Raw genomic sequence first — 19,463 nt, forward strand, 5'->3', positions numbered from 1 at the left:
TGCCCATACCCCTACACCCCACCAAAGGAAGATAATGCCCTGCTTTCCTTAGTGCTGATTGGTTCTTACCAGATCCCCCTGCCTTACTCTGGACTTGGTCACTGTTCTCCGCTCTGGTTAATAGTTCTATTCTCCCATTTGCACCCCTCACCCTTTTCCTTCATCTTTTCCCTTCTGCCCCATATTTTCATCCTCATCTCTCTGTTTGTGTCTCTCCCCTCTCTGTCTCCATCTCCCCCTCTCTCTCCACCAACCCCCCCACCCCCCTCTGTATTTCTTCTATTTTTCTCTCTTTTTCTGAATGGCCTTGGTCTTTCTGGCTTTTCCACGCGTTACCTCAGTACAGCAGTACAGCATTCAAATATATTTTCAAAAAAGATGCATTTGACCTCAGTCAACATTCAAAAGTAATGGTTAAGATATTTACTCAAATGCCTTTGTTCATGATTTGGTTAGTATGGCTGCCGGTGCCCATCGTAAAGAAATTACAGTGTTGCCTGTGGTAATGAAATAACATCCAGTGTTGCCTGGCCAGCGCTGGTGAAGTTTCTGACATGGTTGCAGATGCAGAGGACAAGCAGAGGTGGGAGGGCCGCTTAAGGGGGTGTAACTCTCTGTCATGTTACGCTAATTTATCCGCAGGAGTTTTTTCTTGCTCCCTCTCCTCTTCATCCGTCTCTACTCCACATCATAATGTCAGCGGATGATGGAGGAGCTGGCTAGGGGGCTGGGACGGACAGAGGCGACCCCCAGGAACAAGAGAAAGGGACACGGGAGGAGAGATAGATCACCCTTAGTGGTAGCGTTTATGTGATGCCACATCAACACTTGAGCTGGTGGAATGGTTCACCAGTAAGTGTGAGAGACTGATGGAGAGAGGGAGATAGAGAGGAGAGAAGAAGGGTAGGAGAGGAGAGAAGAAGGGAGGGGAGGAGAGGAGAGGAGGGAGCGACAGACAGAGCATGTGAGATTGAATGTGTGAGAGATGGGCAGACCAGAGTGATGCAGAGAGGATGAAAGCAAGCGAGCGAGTGCAATAGGGAGGGAGAGATAGTGATGGATGGATATTAGCAGAGGTGTGTTTTGCATGCAGAATGTGCGGCGCTCTTTAACAGGACTCTGGCGACTCACAGTGTGTGTATGCGCGCGCGTGTGTGTGTGTGTGTATGCGTGTGAGTGCAAGTGTGTGAGTGTGTTTACTGCGGCACTGTCTCATCACCGTCTCCATGACGACCACTGCGCTAGCTTCCCCTTCCATCACCAAGGACAGAGGCCCGCCAAATACGGCTTCCCCCCCTGCTGCCTGGGGTCTGCTCAGGAGCAGCACCTTGCCAAATAGTGATCACAGGCTAGCCTGACGAAAACAGTGTCTCTCGCACACAGATTTGTCATTTAAACCGCCTGTGACCTTGAGTTAAACACCCAGCTTCCATTACCATTCATATTAGGTAAAGTGAATCGACCAGCTCCTCCTTCTGAGACGCTGTGCTGTGGTGCACATGTATAAAAACAAACACACTCACACACACACACACAAACACACACACACACACACACACACGCACACACACACACACGCACACACAGTCATGGGCATGTGGGCACACGCGAGCACACACCCTTGCAAAAGAGATTTAATTAGTGGTCGAGTGGTGGGCCGTGTGTGAGGGGCATGGCTCGTGCCGCGTGTGTAAGTGAATGATCCTGTGATGGATGCTCCTATTGATCTGGCTGTGCAGGCCTACTTGCCGTTCTTTGTGCAGACAGGGCTCCTGTGGGGAGAGCTCAGAGCTAATACTCTAATAACTGCTACTGTTACAGGTAGGCCAGTGCTTGCAACTGTACTCCGAAATGGCAGACCAGTACCAATTTAATTTTAATGCCCTCAGGTTAAGGCTACCTGTGCAAGGAAGCACTGAGCAATAACAACATTTATGCGATTTAATCTATTCAGTGAGTTGCAAACTAGATTTTGACTATCCTTGTAATGTCAGTTTCTGTTGTGAGCATGTTGTATACTGTTAGTTTAATGCTAACAATAACAATAATTAGGGATGAACCGATACCGATACCAGTATCGGTATCGGTGCCGATACTTCGTTAAAATACTCGTACTCGTAGTTGAATTGCCGATACCAAGCACCGATACGGCGATACCACTCATCAGTATTTCACTGCATCAAACTGGCCAGGCTATGCTGACACAAAATGTGATTTATTGTCCTACCTGTCCTACCATTCTCTGTCAGACTAGTAAGTAGCTTATTTGCCGTCTTGTGTTGCATTTGCTTGATGTTTGACTGTGTTAGGAAAGTTTGTCATAGTGTCAAAGTATTTCAGTATACAGGTTTCGCTAAATTTAGCTGCTAGCATCTCGTTAGCGATTAGCAATTCCGTTGTGCTGCCTTAACAGTGATTTGGGCTCATTTTAAGATAAATGACGACGACAGGAGTAAGGCACAGTGTAAGATCTGCACTGCTACGGTGTCGAGGGGCGGAAAGGAAAGTACTCTGTTTAACACAAGCAATTTGATTAAACATCTGAAGACGCACCATAGTGCTAAGTACACAGAGTTCACTGATGCTAGTGGCGCAAGACCGAAGCAACCAATCTTAAAAGACGTCTTGCAAAAGAAAAAAACGCGCACGCACACAGAGAGAGAGAGAGGTAGAGAGAAAGACTGTGCCACATAGGTTAAGTGATTGTTTGTGTACTTGAGCAGGATATTCTTCTGATCCTTTTGTAACTGAAATGTGCTCTTGTGCTAATCCAGTAATAGTTCTGTTCACTTTTTGTTAAGCAGACTGTGTTGTTAACTATGCAGCAAATGGAATTGCCTTTATCTGGTTATATTTGCATTTTGTCTAATGTGATGATATTGTCTGTTTGAAGGCTTTTTTTGTGTGTTAAAACCAGAAAGCTCTGTTTATTTTTGGCTTGGGATAGCCTTCTGTTAATTTTGTACTATAGGCTTGACATAATCTGCAGAGGATAAAATAAAATCTGCCTCCAAATTAATTGCACTTTCATGGAGACTAAATCTAAGAAGTATCGGTATCGGTACTCGGTATCGGCAAGTACACAAATAAAAATACTCGTACTCGTATCGGTTTGTAAAAAAGTGGTATCGGTGCATCCCTAACAATAATGTTTACCTACTGTAGTTTAATGCTAACAATAGCAATAATGTTTGCCTACTATAGTTTAATGCTAACAATAGCAATAATGTTTGCCTACTATAGTTTAATGCTAACAATAACAATAATGTTTCCCTACATGTAGTTTAATGCTAACACTACGAATTAGGATAACCTACTCTAGTATCCTGCTCTGTTAAGACCAGCTGCTTGTTTTGCATCAGTATTGAAATTCTGCTAGTGTTTTGCAACTTACTATTGATGTTCTGTTCTCCCCAGGTTATGGGGAGTTGGCAAGGTCAGACCTCTAAATTAAGATGCACAACACCCCACTCCCTATCCCACCCTTTCTGGCATTGCATAATATGCACACAATAAAATGCACAACGGATTTCATTTTCTCAAAAACTGCTCTCAAATGCTATGACTACACTTATACTGTGGTGCACAGTCGTGCACCATTTACAGTAAACTACCTTTTACGTAACCAAACTTGCATGCATCTAATTTAATGAGCATTTTATGATCTCGTCGCAGCACTTTACCTCCTCTTTCATCATCTCTCTTGCCTGCCTACAGTATGTTTTCATTACTTTTAAAAGACATGATTCTTTTTGAACGACCACACACACACACACACACACACACACACACACACACACACACACACACACACCACACACGTATGCACTTATGCACACACACCCACACAAACCTTTTAAAAACATTTTACACACACACTCACACACTAATGGTTGCAGTCATACATGTGCGTGTACACACACACACATACACACATCTACACACACACACACACACACACACACACACACACACACACACACACAAACACAGTCTGACTCAACTCGTTTTGACACATCCAGTCATCTTTGTATTGTTGGTATGATGGTCTCACCCTGTCTTTACCCTGGCGTTTAGACAGAGACATAAGCAGTGTTAGTCACTGCCATGATACACACACTGTATCCCTGAGCTATTAAAGCAGACGCAGCCCCTTGTCCTTTTCTATATGCAGTCTTTCTCTTTTTCTAGCCTTGTTTTTGCCCTCTTTAACCTATGCTATCTGTACGTCCCTTAACATTTCCTTGATGCATCCCACTCTTCTGTCTTCCTAGAGAGAGGAAGAGAGAGAGAGGGAGAGAGAGAGAGAGAGAGAGGGAGAGAGAGAGAGAGAGAGAGAGAGAGAGAGGGAGAGAGAGAGAGGGGGAGAGAGAGGGAGAGAGGGGGAATGACTGGAAGAGCAAACGAGAGACACTAAGGGAAAGTGATGCATTTGCTTTAGCACAATGAAGCAGAGGGAGAGGAATTTAGAGCCGGAAGGGAATTTGAATGACTGCTCGGACTAAGTGGTGGCGTCTTTAGGAATCAGGGAAAATGCCTGATGCACTTCAATATACCAGAGGGTCTCTCTCTCTCCCTCTCTCTCTCCCTCTCTCTCCCTCTCTCTCTCACTCACTCTCTCTCTCTGTGTGTGTGTGCCTCTCTCTCATTTTGGTCTGTCTCTCTCTGCATGGTCATCAGTCATATGTATGAGCCAACAAAGTGGCAGGTTTGTGTAAACCTCAGAGAAAATGGGGGGAGCAGGCACAGAACAAGCGATGGGGGTTGGGGAGAGAGAGGAGACGGGGGGACTGGGATGAGGGGGAGGGGGGGGGGTTGACGAGAGTAGGGATAAATATAAAAAAAAAGAAGGGATTTGGGGGCAGAAGGAGTGGAGTGGAGGATGGGTAGAGCAGGTGTACAGCTAGTGGAGTGGGGAAGGAGTGAACGAGTGATTGAGAACCTGGCCAGTGAGAGGGAGATGGCGAGGGAAGAAGAGGGAGCACTGCAGCGGCAGCAAAGTAGGTCATGCCTGGGCTGGTGAGAAACATGGGAGGGAGAGCAGGAAAGATGGAGGGAGAGAGGGGGAGAGAGGGGAAGATGGAGAGAGAGGGGGAGAGAGGGGAAGATGGAGAGAGAGAGGGGAAGATGGAGGGGGAGATGGAGGGAGAGAGGGGGAGATGGAGGGAGAGAGGGGAAGATGGAGGGAGAGAGGGGGAGAGAGGGAGAGAGGGGGAGATGGAGGGAGAGAGAAAGGAAGCAGGATGTTGTGAGGGGGGGAAGAGAGGAGGGGGGGGAAGTCAGTATTAGACCGTGGGGAATAACCTGACTGTAGAAACAGGCATTACAGCTCCTCTCTGTCTCTCGCACTCACAGGGCCTTTGTCTCACACTCAAGCACTAAATGTGAAATGGATACACTTTGTTAGTTTGAAGGAAGAATGGAGAGATGGAGAGGGGGGGGGAGTAGTGGATCTGAGGAGAACTATTCAGAATTGATTACAAGAGCAGTACACACACACACACACACACACACACACACACACACACACACACACGTGTGTGTGTGCACAGACACAGATACATGCACTCACACACAGGCACATGTGCTTGTGTGCGTGTAGAGGGAGAGGGAGTGTGCAGGTGGATTGAAAAAAAGGAGAAAGATACTGGGGTGGTTATGAAACCAATATGGAGGCGATGGAGGGAGGGGAGAAGCGACTCGATTGGTTAAAAAAAGCACTCAACCCCATTTCAGTGCCTGTAGATCGTATTCGCATGTGTTGCTGTATGGGAGATGTAGTTGCCTATATGTGTGTGTGTACATAGGCTGGGAAGTTTGTGTGTGTGTGTGTGTTGTGTGAGTCAGAGGCTAGGGCGGAATACACACACAAACCCTCAACGCTGGCGTTACAGTATGGATGAGTGTCTTCTCTCAGTCCGTGTGTTTTATAATTCATAGGAATGCATTAAGAGTGGAGCGCAGAACACACACACAGAATCTTAATGAAGGCTCAGCCCGTGGAGGCACAAGGGGATGAGAAAGGGATGACACGAGCTGTGGCACTAGTCCCGGTGTTTTTGACGCTATCAACCAGACCCTACTGGCACCGTTCGCTCTAACCACAACAAACCAGCGCATCTCCTACAAAGGAATTCTCTTCTAAAGTGGCTCACCCAAAGAGATTCTGGGAGATCCTGTTCTATTAATCCTCAGATGTTCGGTGTGAAAAAAATAAATATGCGTGGACGGGCCTCTTTTGTCAGCAGTAAGGAAATGATAAACACATCAAAGCTTTAAGTAGGGCAGTTGCATCAGCCGGGCCTCTTAGACGGCACACTTCCTCCTGGCTCAGAGACAGTCCCTGGTGCCTGGAGGACCAGCTGCGTAGTGTGCAGACAGAGAGGAGTATGGGAATTGGACTCGCCATCCACAGGGACTGGTCTCCCCCAACCCCCCAGGGACAGGGCCAATTAAGGAAGGTGTCCAAAACAGTAACAAAGTTAGCATCAGCATTTACCTCAGCCTGCAAATGTTTTGTCTGCGCTTCAGACGTTAGACGCATCAGCAAAATGGGACCTGGAGTGCTTGTGGAAACTTTGGCTTGAATACAAAACAGTCCTCGGCTAGGCTACTATAAATTCCCAGGTGATTTACTGCTGTCTGGTCTTTTATTTGGCAAAGATGGTTTAAACAGTTATAGTTAGAAACTATGGTGTTAAAAATAGTATATATATATTTAGTGATATATGTATATCTGGTAAAACAGGACAGAATGCAGTAACTGTCAACTGTAAAAAAAAAAAATTTGAATCCTGAAGAAGACATAAAATCTATAAATAGTATAAGTATTATAATACATTAGAAGAACTAGCAGGGCAGTTGTTATGGGTTTGGTGCTTTTCAGATACTGTCTGAAATCATGGTGATGTCCTACTGGAATTCATTTAGTTTACCTTTGGTGTCCAAGCATTTGGAAGAATGTGAGTGTCAGTCATTAGATACTGTAAATGTGATCATTAGCTAGATAAAGTTACTGCTGTACTTTTAGGACATTTGCTAACAGATTTGTTGAATTAGTTCATGCTATTTAAAGAGTCTGAAAATGAGCCTAGCACATTCTCTGGAGCATTTCACATCTCCACTGTGACTTAATGTCACAAATCATTTTTATATCGATCCTCTCACCACTGACGTCCTACATGGAGACTACCGGAAAGTTACCCTACTGCACGTTATGGTCATCCAACTAAAGCCTGGATGCTATCCAAATGGGTATTTGTCCTTTTAGTCCAGTGAGCATTATTCCAACAATTGTTGTTGTTGCTCTATTGTTTCCCTCTCTCCTTCAGACAGTACAGTATAAAATCTTTACTGATGCTACTGGTTGTTTAGTTTGTCAGACATAATCATTAACCAACAGATTTTCAACTGTATGTTCTGCAGGCATGTAACTCATGGCATTCTTATCTCTGTTTGTCATTCCTGTCTTTTCCTGCAGTATGTGGCGTTCCTGTCTCTCTTCTTCATTCTTATCTCTATCTCCACCTTCTGCATGGAGACGCACGAGGCCTTCAATACCATCTACAACCGCACAGAGAATGTGACCATAGGCAACGTCACAACAGAGGAGATTATGTACGAGGTGGTGACGGACAGGTGGTTGACCTACGTGGAGGGTGTGTGCGTCGTCTGGTTCACCATCGAGGTCTTCGCACGCGTGGTATTCTGCCCAGACAAGAAGGAGTTCTTCAAGAGCGCACTGAACATCATCGACTTTGTGGCCATCCTGCCCTTCTACCTGGAGGTGGGCCTGAGCGGGCTCTCATCCAAGGCCGCCAAGGACGTGCTGGGCTTCCTGCGCGTGGTTCGCTTCGTCCGGATCCTGCGTATCTTCAAGCTGACGCGCCACTTTGTCGGGCTGCGCGTGTTGGGCCACACGCTCCGCGCCAGCACCAACGAGTTCCTCCTGCTCATCATCTTCCTTGCGCTGGGCGTCCTCATCTTCGCCACAATGATCTACTACGCCGAGCGCATCGGGGCTGACCCCGCCGACCCGACGGCCAGCGCCCACACTAACTTCAAGAACATTCCAATCGGCTTCTGGTGGGCCGTGGTGACCATGACCACGCTGGGCTATGGGGACATGTACCCAGAGACGTGGTCAGGGATGCTGGTGGGTGCCCTGTGTGCCCTGGCTGGTGTGCTGACCATCGCCATGCCTGTGCCCGTTATCGTCAACAACTTCGGCATGTATTACTCCCTGGCCATGGCCAAGCAGAAGCTGCCCAAGAAGAAGAACAAACACATTCCACGGGCGCCCCAACCCGGATCCCCCAATTACTGTAAGCCAGATGCACTCGCCATGGCAACTGCCTCGCCCCAGAGAATCTTGGGTAACGTGCTGGGCGGCGTGATGGGCTCAGGGGAGATCGGACGGGACTGTCCACTCGCGCAGGAGGAGATCATCGAGATAAATCGAGGTGAGTTGAGCAAGCAGGTAGCCTGTCATTGCAGAATAAGCTGGAGGAATAAGTTGCAGTTGGGTTTCTTATCAGAAGGACAGTAATAAGCTTATCAGATGTAATTATGAATAGTTTGATACAATTGAGTTAAGAGTGTGCAGACAGCCCATAAATGAGTTAGAGAAAACTAGAGAGCCGGGAGACATTCATTTTAGAGAGCAGAGAACCAAAACTGAGCTGTAGAGATTATCATAAATGAGAGACCAGTGAACCTATAAGAAATTGGTCCCAGATAAGTTAGAGAGAGGAATCCAGCCAAACAGTGGTTTACAGCATTTACTTCAGATGAGCTTCAACTCTCATGAGAAGTGTTATATCCCTTACCCCATCAATAATACCACACTGCCTGTCTACATGAAAACACTTTTATGCTAGGTCACACTGTTTTTATAGACAGAAATTTCGTTTCACGTGAACCTCACTGTTTGTCAGAAAAGACAATGTCTTTGTTAAACCGAGGTTTAGATAGGCCTATAAAGAGTGCTGTCTGAAGACTGATTTTAAAGTGGGAGATATCCCAGTTGAGTCTAGATGGTTCTTATAATTTCGCCATTACCTTGCTCTTTCCCACATAGTCAGCAACAGGAGGACGTAACGTTGAAAAAAAAATCCCCACGTTAATACACAGGTGCAATCAATACATGGGTTTGATTTATAAAAAGACATAAAATACTTTCATGTGGTTAATAGTTAATCATGTTACAGTTAATAGTTAATACCTCAGTAGATGTCTTAATTCAGAATGTTTGGGGCATACTGCAGTTTGCAGTGAGTTATAGACAGAGGAATTGAGAAAGAACAAATATATCATGAAGCTGAATATTAAAGAAGGGACTGATAGATTATAGTGGAAGATCAGCAAAGATAGACTAGACGTAGTTGATCAGTCCACCGATCACATATAGCAATAACATTCTGCTAGTCAGTCTGTCATTAGCTATTGGTAGATTGGTAGAATGGTCAATAACCATTACTAATTTCTTCAGTTTGATATGAACTAATTTATTGTTTACGTATTGTTAATTTAGAGTTGGGTAGGGTGTTTTTGTTTTTCATTCTCAACTTCTGCTCTGGAGCGCTGAGGCGCCATCAGATCTGATCTCTAATTTATGATCAACTGGTACGTCCACACGGCCGCCCTGAGCGCTCCATCTGTCTGCGGCCCACAGACTCTAATGACTTAATGTGTTGTTTTTACACATAAACACACAGGCCGGTCGCTGCAGGCAGCAATGCCTCCCAGGCTGCTCAGGGCCTGGCTGCAGTCCGGGGTGGAGGTTTGAGGACGCCATACTGCTGATTTAGTGCCAAGGGTCAAGTGTCCATCCACAAACCGTCCCGTGTTCAACGCGAGACGTGAATTTGTCAGACGAGCTCCCAAAAGAATTCTCTCACGTCTAAATACATTAGGCGTCATCAGTTTATGTGTAACTGCAAATATCAACACTGTTGGAGCAAAACCAGAAACAGAGACAGAGCTCGTCTCACAGAAGTTGCAGATTCTGCTCTTTTTTTTTGATGAAATGGAAACCTAACGCATGCATTATTTGTGAGACGGTTGTGAGATGATTTGTTGACATCGTGTTTACTTTCAGGCACACATTCCTTCGTCTCTCATATCACCACAGCCATAAAAAAGCTCTTTTGTGGTGCTTGGAGAAGACACTGTGTAAAGATGGAATATTTTATGAGGAATAATATTTTGAGCACCATATGGGGGAGTTAATAGTGAGACTTACTAAATCCTTCCGCATGATGTCCTACTTAGGTTACTGTCATTAGTTTTGATTTTTTAATACAGAGTAATTGGAAGCACTTATTCAGCCTGCACTTCCCCCATCCGGGTTTGCTGTGGGTATGTCAGTAAATAGTGAGATTAGTCCTGACAGCTGTGTCTGAGGAGATGAACACCACTCGCCCTGCATATATTCTCTCTTTCTCTCTCACACGCTCTCTCTCTCTTTCTCTCTCTCTCTTTTTCTCTCTCTCAGTTTCTCTCCTTTTACCTTTCTTCCTCTGTCTCATTTCTTCTTCATCTCTCTTTTCCTCTCTGTTTCTCTCTCTCTCTCTCTCTCTCCCTCTCTCTCTCCATCTCTCTCCCTCCCTGTCTGTCTTGCATGAATGTTGCTCTGCACACACAGAGTTGACTCACTGCGCGTACATTCAGCTCCTCTGGCGCAGACCTGCAGAGCTCTAAGAGGATGCGTCAGTCTGGATTACAGATGCATGCATATGTGTGTGTGTGTATGTGTGTACGGATGTGGTTGGATGGGTGTATGTGCAGTGTGTGTGTGTGTGTGTGTGTGTGCGCATGTGGTTGGATGGGTGTATGTGCAGTGTGTGTGTGTGTGTGTGTGTGTGTGTGTGTGTGTGTGTGTGTGTGTGCGCATGTGGTTGGGTGGGTGTATGTGCAGTGTGTGTGTGTGTGTGTATATGCAGTGTGTGGGTGTGTGTCCATTCATGACGCTTTGTACTTACTGGTGGTGCCCTGCTTATGGAGATCTCTCCTGTCTCCTCTCCTGCTGAATCTCAGTTTCTCTGTTTCTCCTTCAGCTGTAGTACTTATCTCACAGCTCTGCTCCTTTGCCTCTCTTCTCACTCCTCACTCTCTATCCCTGTTTGTCACTCCCCTTCTCCCGCTCTCAATCTTCATCCTCCTCTCTCCCTCTCGCTTTCTTCTTCCCGGTTCTATACCATGTCCTCCCCCTTTCCCCCTCCACTGCACTTGTCTCTCTCCTTCCTTCTCCATCCCTCTTCCTCTCAGACTCGAAGCAGAATGGCGACGCGGCGAATGCGGCACTGGCCAACGAGGACTGCCCCACCATCGACCAGGTGCTGAGCCCCGACGAGCGCAGTCCGGCCGGCCGCACCCGTGATCGCTACCCGCAGGACCGCGCCTGCTTCCTGCTCAACACACGCGAGTTCCGCAACACTGACACGAACGTGAGGAAAGGTAAGGATCCTCCATCTGCGCCGCCCGACCAATCCCCCCCCATCCCCACTCCCTCCCCTTCAACCCACTCCAGAGATCTGGGCTCCTGACCTGAAATGTTATGGATCTGTGTCTCCTCTCAATCTGCTCATGCAGAGCTGTGCTCCAAAAAAAAAAACCCGCTAATGTCAGTTCATAGCAATCACTCAAATACCTCATGTCTACATTCACTTCAGAATGCCATTACACCACAGTGGACCAAGCTGGCCATCTAGCAGATGGAGATCTATATTTGTGCTCACTGACTCCTCACACAAGCACACAGGGACAACAACCACGCGGCAAAGCTGGGAATATAGATCTACACCCATGACCCAAGACAGAGCCATACATCCAGTCTCTCAACCTCTAGACCAAGCCACAGTAACTTGTCTAGTAGCATCCATCCTCTCCTCGCTTCTGTCACTGCTTTGATTCCTGCCTTTCTCTCTCTCTCTATCTCTGTGACTCTTTCTCTCTATTCTCTCTCTGTGTGGCCAAGTATCTATCTCTCACTCTTTCTTTGCTTCTTTTTCTTTTATTTGGTTGTTTGTCCTGTCCTCTGACTGTCTGTCAAACTCTGTCTTTCTTTTAATATGTTTATTTTTCTCTTCATTCATTCTCTCTGTCTATCTATCTGTCTTTCTTTCTCTTTCTGTCTGTCTGTTTCTTGGATATTTAACCATGCATTCATCTGCTTCTCTTTTATGTCTCTCTACCTCTTTTTCTATTTTCTTCTCTTCACTCTTTATTCCACCTCACTTGTGCCTTTTATAACTCTTGCTTAATCCCTCCTTCCCTCCATCTCTTTGTTGTCATGCTTGTGCTTGTCATCACTCTTCCATCGCTTCCGTGCTTTTTCATCCCCTTCCCCATCCTTTGACTCTCATGTCCACCCATGGAATTTCCATCCCAAACTAAAACCCACTGATCCATAATGTTACCACTACAACAAACCAACCCCCTGTCACCTACCACCAAACACCCCCCCCCCCCCCCCCCCCCCCTTACACCGACCCCCTCCCAAACTCCCCAACACTCCTCTCCTGTCAAAAACGACCTCACCTCCCTTCCCCAACACCACCACAAACCCCCAAATTAACCCAACCACACCCCAAACCTCCCACCCCACCACCCCAGAGGCATCCGCCCTGGCAGCAGCCCCCGACCCCTCCCTGGCTGAGGAATGGTATAAGCTGGATGGGTCACTGCTACAGCAGGACCTCAATGCAAACTCCGCCTCCTCCTGGATCAAACCATAAACCCTGAGAGGTAACGTCACAATGGCAGCAGCCAGCAAGCCCCGGGGCTCTGTGTTTGGTTAAAATCCACCCCTCTACACACACACACACACACACACACACACACACACACACACACACACACACACATACACACACACACACACACACACACAAACACTCACATACACACGCAAATGAAACACAGTTACAGTTGTCAATGTCCTGATGTGTGTCGTTGGTCACAGGTGTATTCCACTGTTTGTACGTTGTATTCTGTTCTAGATAGAGTTGAAGAGTGCATATGACTGAGTGTTCTTTTATGTGGGCTTTCGCTCACTGATTTGTCTGTTGAGTTCAGGCTGAGTTGAGCCTTCACAGTATCCACCACCACACATATCAGATTTAGCCTGATTTGGCCCGTTAAAGGTCTGCTTGTAGGTTCATGTCATTTTAGACGTTCTCTGGTCATCCTTATGACTTCACACAAGCTCAAACTCAGCCTAAACTCAGTGTGCCACAATTTCTGTATTGAACCCAACGGTGTTCCTTGAGTTCCTAAAGTCCTGTACCGTCGATCAAACTATGACATGTTCTGTGTACACCACAAAACCCACACAAAAGTCCACTATAGACACAGCTTTCCATGAAATAATGTAGAAGCGCTGATCTGTATGGGATGTGTGAATCTCCGTGTGTGTGTTTGTGTGTGTGTGTGTGTGTGTGTGTGTGTGTGTGTGTGTGTGTGTGTGTGTGTGTGTGGGTGTGTGAGTGGGTGTGTGTGTATGTGTGTGTGTGTGTGTGTGTATGTGTGTGGGAGGAGATGACGAGTGTAAGTGTATGTGTGTTTGAGTGAGATGGGGTGTTGTCTCACGCGCTCTATGTTGTCTCTCTCTTCAGGTTGTGTCATATCACGCGTTTGTATGTGGGCTTCTTCATTCCTACCTATTACACTGTGTCTGTCTCTGTCCTCTCAAAGCTGTACGCGAGTGTTGTGTCCGTGGTGCCGTGACGTTGCTTACTGTGTTTTTCTCCTTGTGTGGTTATCTCTCAATCTCCCACTATCTCACTTACTATCTCTCTCTCTCTCTCTCTCTCTCTTTTTCTCTGCCCCGGTGATATTTGACCCTGAAGGGCAGTTGAGCACACGCATCGCACTTTGTTGTACTGTGCACATTAGGAAAAAAAAAAACAGCCAAATTACTGTTGTGGTTTACATGTCCCTAGATGTCTGTATGTACACCAGTTCTGTGCTCCCTGGAAAGTGTACGGTGGTGGGTGCGATGTTGTGCTTTTGACTGTCACTCCCGGGTCAAACCTCAACAGGGTCAGTGAAGCCCTCGAGATTGTGCGAATAGTACTCCCTGATCCGTTGCCAAGCTGACAGCTCCGAGTCGTGCCGCCCGTATGTTTCTGTGGTGCCGGGGGCTCGCCGAGCGTGAGGCGTAACGCCTGCTCCGACGCACTCAGCGACGCTCCGAACTCCTCACTCCATTAGGCAATGACCCGCGGGGCGAGAGTGAGCGAGCGAGAGCGAGAGGCTGCCTTGCAAAGCACATGAATAATTCTTCTGTGCACAACTCCTTACATGAAAACTACTTTTCATTGTAGATGTCTTTGTGTGGCATAATTACGAAGTACTATTCGCCCGACCTCCAAACAATGTGCTTTCTGTGCTTTCTGTAGCCCAAAGGCTATGGGTCTCCTGTATTTGTCTTTGTGTGTGTATATATCTATATATTTCTGTATGTGAGCAAAACTCTGACACACTGACTGACACGTCGACAGACCATTGGACGTACTCACTGACTGATTGACAGACAACCTCTGGCGGGGGGAAGGTAAGCCAGCCATGCACAGAGGTATCCCTCCTCAAGGATGCCCGGAACGGCTTTGGTTTGCCCTTACCAAGGTCCTTTGGAATAAAATCGCTCTGCCCTGTCCTGCTTCAAAACAAAAAACGAGGGTGTTAGTAAAAAAAACAGTCCAAAAAAAGCTCCCTCTCAAATCTGATCGTGGCTCGCTGTGAGCCACTTGAGGGTATTTCCTGTTAGAGATTTGGGCCCTTGCCCACACTGTGCCCCAGCCCTGGCCTTGCGCTAACCTCAGGCTGGCAGACACCCACCCCGCCTGGCACACTCGGCCCTTTGATAGTGATATCATCCGTCTGAGGCCCTGGGCCTGCCAAGAGGAAAAAGGGGGTAAAAAGGGCAGCACTTACTTATGGCTTCTTCTGCCCCCCCTCCCCCTTCCCACCCTCAGAGGGCAGTGTCCTGCCCGTGTGCCAGTCAGTCTGCTGCTCCAGTGGTGGTGTGTCGAGGGGCTGAACTCATCACCCCCGGGTGCAAAAGCCGACTGATGCCCGCGTGTGTGTGGGCAGAGCTGAAGGGCACAGTCTAGCTGACCCCTTTGTGAGTTTTAAAGTGGGACACCCAACCTGCCAGCCCCTTCCTCCTCCGGCTCCTGGTTACTCCTTTTACCTCTGTGCTTTAGCTGTCTGTTTGTGTTCTGTTTGAGGAAAGTCTATTTCGCTGGTTCCTGTGGCCGCCGCTCTCTCCCTGTTCCCTCACTGGCTCTTTTCTGTGTGGCCTCTCCTGTCCTAGTGCAGTGTCTGCATGGGTTAGTAAGAGTCTACGGTCAAAAGGGCTCAAAGTTATTTACCCATATGATTTTCTTCTCTCTCGCTGTCTCTGTCTTCTCTCTCTGACTCTTTGCTTTGTTATTTTGCCCTTTGTATTTGTTTCTGTCAGCCTCTACGTCAATTTCTCTTTTGTCTGTGTGAAGTTTAGATTTTCTGTTTCCTTCGTGTTTGGTCTTTTTTGTGCGTGTTTGTGGACAGATGTGCACTTATTTGAACACAAAAGAGTGAAAAGATGGCAATTGATAGTTTCTTTCAGTAGTAGTTTAGTTATGTTAGTGTGTATACTGTGTGTGTGTGTGCGTGTGTGTTTCTTTCATTTGTCTTTATGTATGTACAGTATGTATACTTTCCATGTTATATGTTACTTTTTGTGTGCATTTTAAGATAGTAATGAGATTACTGGTATCTGACAGAGCACATCTGACCCAACTGTAGTATATATGTCTGTGAGTGTCTGATGTCAGTCTTCTTTTCTGTATATCATTTGCTAACCCCCTCTGTTCAGCTCAAGACCAAAGGAAAAGTCTGTTCCCTGGCAAACCTAGTATAGAGTGCATATCAGTCTGAATCTAATGTGGCTTGAATGGCTAATAGCTTGTAGCAAAAGTAGTTCCTGTAGTTGTTTTTTTCTTCTTATTTAATTTATGGCACTAATGCTATTTGTGTATCTAATGTGCTGTAGCATCATGTCCTCTCTGTACAGTCAGTAATGCGCTAAATGTATTTAATGCACCTGTGTGGCTTATAAAGTTCCTTTAGCCAGCACCGCTAATGCAGCTTACTTGTAAAGTCAGTTTAAGAGTGCTGATTCTCTCTCCTCTCTCCCTCCCTTCACCCCAGTCCATTTATATTTGTAACAGTGAGAAGAACAAATCAATAAGTACAGTTGAGAATTCATCAACTATCATCACTCACATCCAGTTTTCTTTTATATCACTCTCTATTCTGTCCCTTCTGATCATCATCAGAGGTTACCATCAGACAAAACATCAATACAGCCATAAGCTCCATTAACACAAGCACACATTTGAATGCTGTGTCATGGTCTATGGACAGACAAGTGCTCCAGCAGTAGGCTTTAGTGCTTGTGTGCTCTGATGGACAAACTTCTGCAGTCTGAGTGTCTCTGTTTTCCTCCATGTTCTTGTTTGTGCTGCGCCTTCCTGTCTTGTCCTCTAAGGTCTCTTGTTACCTTGTCCCTTTTTTCTTCATTTCTTGGCATTTGTCTTACTGGCATGACCTTTTAACCTCACAGTTTGTGTATGTGTGTTTGTCTCTCTGTGTGTGTTTGTCTCTCTGTGTGTGTTTGTCTCTGTGTGTGTGTGTGTGTGTGTGTGTGTGTGTGTGTGTGTGTGTGTGTGTGTGTGTGTGTGTGTGTGTGTTGATGAGCTCTAATTATATTGACGGGCAAAAAGCAAAGCAATGGGCAAAGTCCATCGCACATTAACTAAAGCGATCATGTGGTTTGTGGGAGCATTGCGCTGACCCACTCATGTAGGCACTTAGGATCTTGCTCATGGTATTAAAATAGCAAAATTATTTGACCAAGTTATTAAATTACCTTTAGGTCATGTGCAGCGGATTTTGCTCATTGCTCGCTGCTCGTTGCTTTGCTCGTTGCCCGTCAATGAAATTAGGGGCCCCCTGTATGTGTCTTAAAACCATTCAATGATCTCCATGGCAACCAGCACTGCAAATATTTGCACCAGGATTTATGCATTTCACATGTGGTAGAGGAGACATTGGGAAATCTAAATTTGGGATAGTGGGCCAACGTATAGGTCTCAAAGCTCATGGATCTGTCACCAAAGAGGCCCTATTGAACTGCCGAGCACAGGCTGATTTGTGTGATGGTCAACACCAAATCAATAGACTTAATTGTGGGTAATACAAGCTGGGTCCAACTTTAATAGCCAATTGATCCCACGCAGGAATATGCAACAGAATGAGGCTTTTGTCAAGGGTCGAGATTAGAGCCTCATCCAGCGGATGTACACATGTATCTTCCATAGCGTTGACAGTCGTAGGACACAACTATGGACGCAGACATTCTGCAGTGCATTCATGAGCAGTTTGTCTTTAACACAGTTACCAGTGGCTTTACATGCTAATGCCTGGGCTTTTGGGAAGGGAAGAATGATTTCAATAGCTTGTGTTGTGAAGTTTCTATGTGCAGTTCTGAGGCAATGTCCCTCTTAAAAATCCTGGTTGGAATATTTGCCTTTTGTACCCAGTCCCTCTGTCTGTCTCTCTCTCTGTCTGTTTTTCTTTGTCAGTCTCTGCTGTCCATCTCCATGTTTTGTCCTCCTCACCTCTGTGTGTAACTAACACTCACTCTCCATCCCATTCCTCAGGCCGCCACTGCAGTGCAAGCGTGTCTAATGTGTGACTGTAGGTAGGTACTTAATCTCATAGTGCCCAATGTGTTTGTAGGTAGGTAATTATTTTATAAAGTCTTTGTACTGTTTGTCTGTAGGTCCATGTTTATTGCCATGGTGTTTCTAAGGTGTGAGTGTTATTTGCTTTTTTGTAGTGTTGTTGTTGTTGTGTCAGTATCGTATCAGTAGTGTATACTCTGACTGTGGGTTGGTGCTTGATCCCAGAACCTCTTTTCATAAGATGAGAATGAACATGTGTAGTTTACCTAAAATGTTACTTCATAAAGGCATTCAATCTACTGAACAACTGAACATGACCTTGGATTTTAGGTGTTGATTAACAGGCTACAAAAAGGGCTCCAGGTCAAACTATTTGCTATTGTGGGTAAGGGTGGGTAATTTTACACATTTAGGTCAAAATTATGGAAGCATTACATGGTGCTTAAACAGTTAGAGAGACAAATGAATATATATGGCGTGTAGAATGCACCATATTCAGTTTGTGTGAAGATTTACTGTTGGGGTTGAATTATATGTCACCAAAGTTCAGAGTTCCGCACATCTAGTTTTGTGGTGCCCTTCAGTCCTATGACATATATTGGCATGACAACGTCGTTTTGTCTTTCAGTATGTTTACTTATGTGTTTGGATAGAGGGTATCAAGCTGATTTGGTATAAAGTAGGGTTGAGCGAATGAATAAATGATTGCAATTAGATTCCCAAAGCACTTCACTTGTCATCCTGGACTCATCTCATTACCATCAAGGTGAAGGGAACAAAGGAGAGGACAGAGAACTTTATTTATTTGTTTGGACTTTTCTGGCCTTTATTGATAGGACAGTGAAGATTAGGTAGGAAATCAGTGGGAGACAGAGAGATGGGGAGTGGGCTTGAGAGATTACCTTGAACTTTGACCTTGTGGGCATTAGATCCATTTATGGTAAGGGACGCCAAGCCTGTCGCTTCGCAGCGGCTTTCCCTCACAGAGAACATACGGTATTAACTAGCTGTATTCTTGAAGCTAGCCTGGTGATATCTAGACTATTTGCAACTAAAATTTAATAAATAAGCCAATTGTTTTCCGAAGTTGGCTATATGTATTTGAACAGTTACTGGTAGTGCATACATATGGAGCTGTTTATATATATTGTGTTTATATCTCAGTTTGTTGTGTTTAATGTGGACTGAATCTGACGAAAAGTCGACAGACAGTAATCAGCAGTCAGAGAGTGTCACAGAATAATAATGTACATTTAAAACAGTGAAGCGATTACTCTTCAGTCTTTGCATTGCAGGTAATTCCCTAGTGTTGAAATGTAACAGATGCCATACCTTAAAGTGGCAAGCTGTTTGATCTGCCACAGACATATTTAACTCTCACAGTTCCGTCTGTGGCCCCAGTTGTCATAACATGGATTAACTTGTCAGCGCAAGCAGTAGAGCCGGAATTATCAGACACTACACTCACATTTTTAGTTTAGACTTCCGTTATTGGAGAAGTGATCTTTTTTATCTTATTCAGTCGAATAGTGTCATTCCACACATTTTACTGGCTGCATGGCCAGCTTTATAATGCACACAATGCAGGTAACAGGGAGCCCATGTATTTCCAACTCTGTGACAACCCCTCTCTCTTTTCAAGCACGTCTCCGTCAGTGGCCTGCCATTTTGCTCAGTGATGAATAGCTTTTAGCCTTAGAAAGGTTTACTGGAAGACTCTCATAAAGC

At 45.8% G+C, this 19,463-nt stretch overlaps 1 protein-coding gene across 3 annotated transcripts in view; it reads left to right on the forward strand.

Annotated features, from left to right (window-relative positions):
• kcnc3b (potassium voltage-gated channel, Shaw-related subfamily, member 3b) overlaps positions 1-19,463 on the forward strand; it is a 45,487-nt gene that overhangs the window by 11,777 nt on the left and 14,247 nt on the right. The window contains exons 2-4 of one of the 3 annotated variants that reach the window (XM_031560573.2): positions 7,481-8,462; positions 11,269-11,457; positions 12,616-12,747. In XM_031560573.2, coding sequence (XP_031416433.2) covers positions 7,481-8,462; positions 11,269-11,457; positions 12,616-12,737 — 1,293 coding nt within the window. In that variant the 3' untranslated portion in view covers positions 12,738-12,747. Of the gene's footprint in view, positions 1-7,480; positions 8,463-11,268; positions 11,458-12,615; positions 12,748-17,711; positions 17,753-19,463 lie in introns of all 3 variants that reach the window. The other 2 variants (XM_031560575.2, XM_031560576.2) reach the window with 2 other exon arrangements.

Source organism: Clupea harengus, chromosome 23 (assembly GCF_900700415.2).
Source record: "Clupea harengus chromosome 23, Ch_v2.0.2, whole genome shotgun sequence".
Taxonomy (NCBI): domain Eukaryota; kingdom Metazoa; phylum Chordata; class Actinopteri; order Clupeiformes; family Clupeidae; genus Clupea; species Clupea harengus.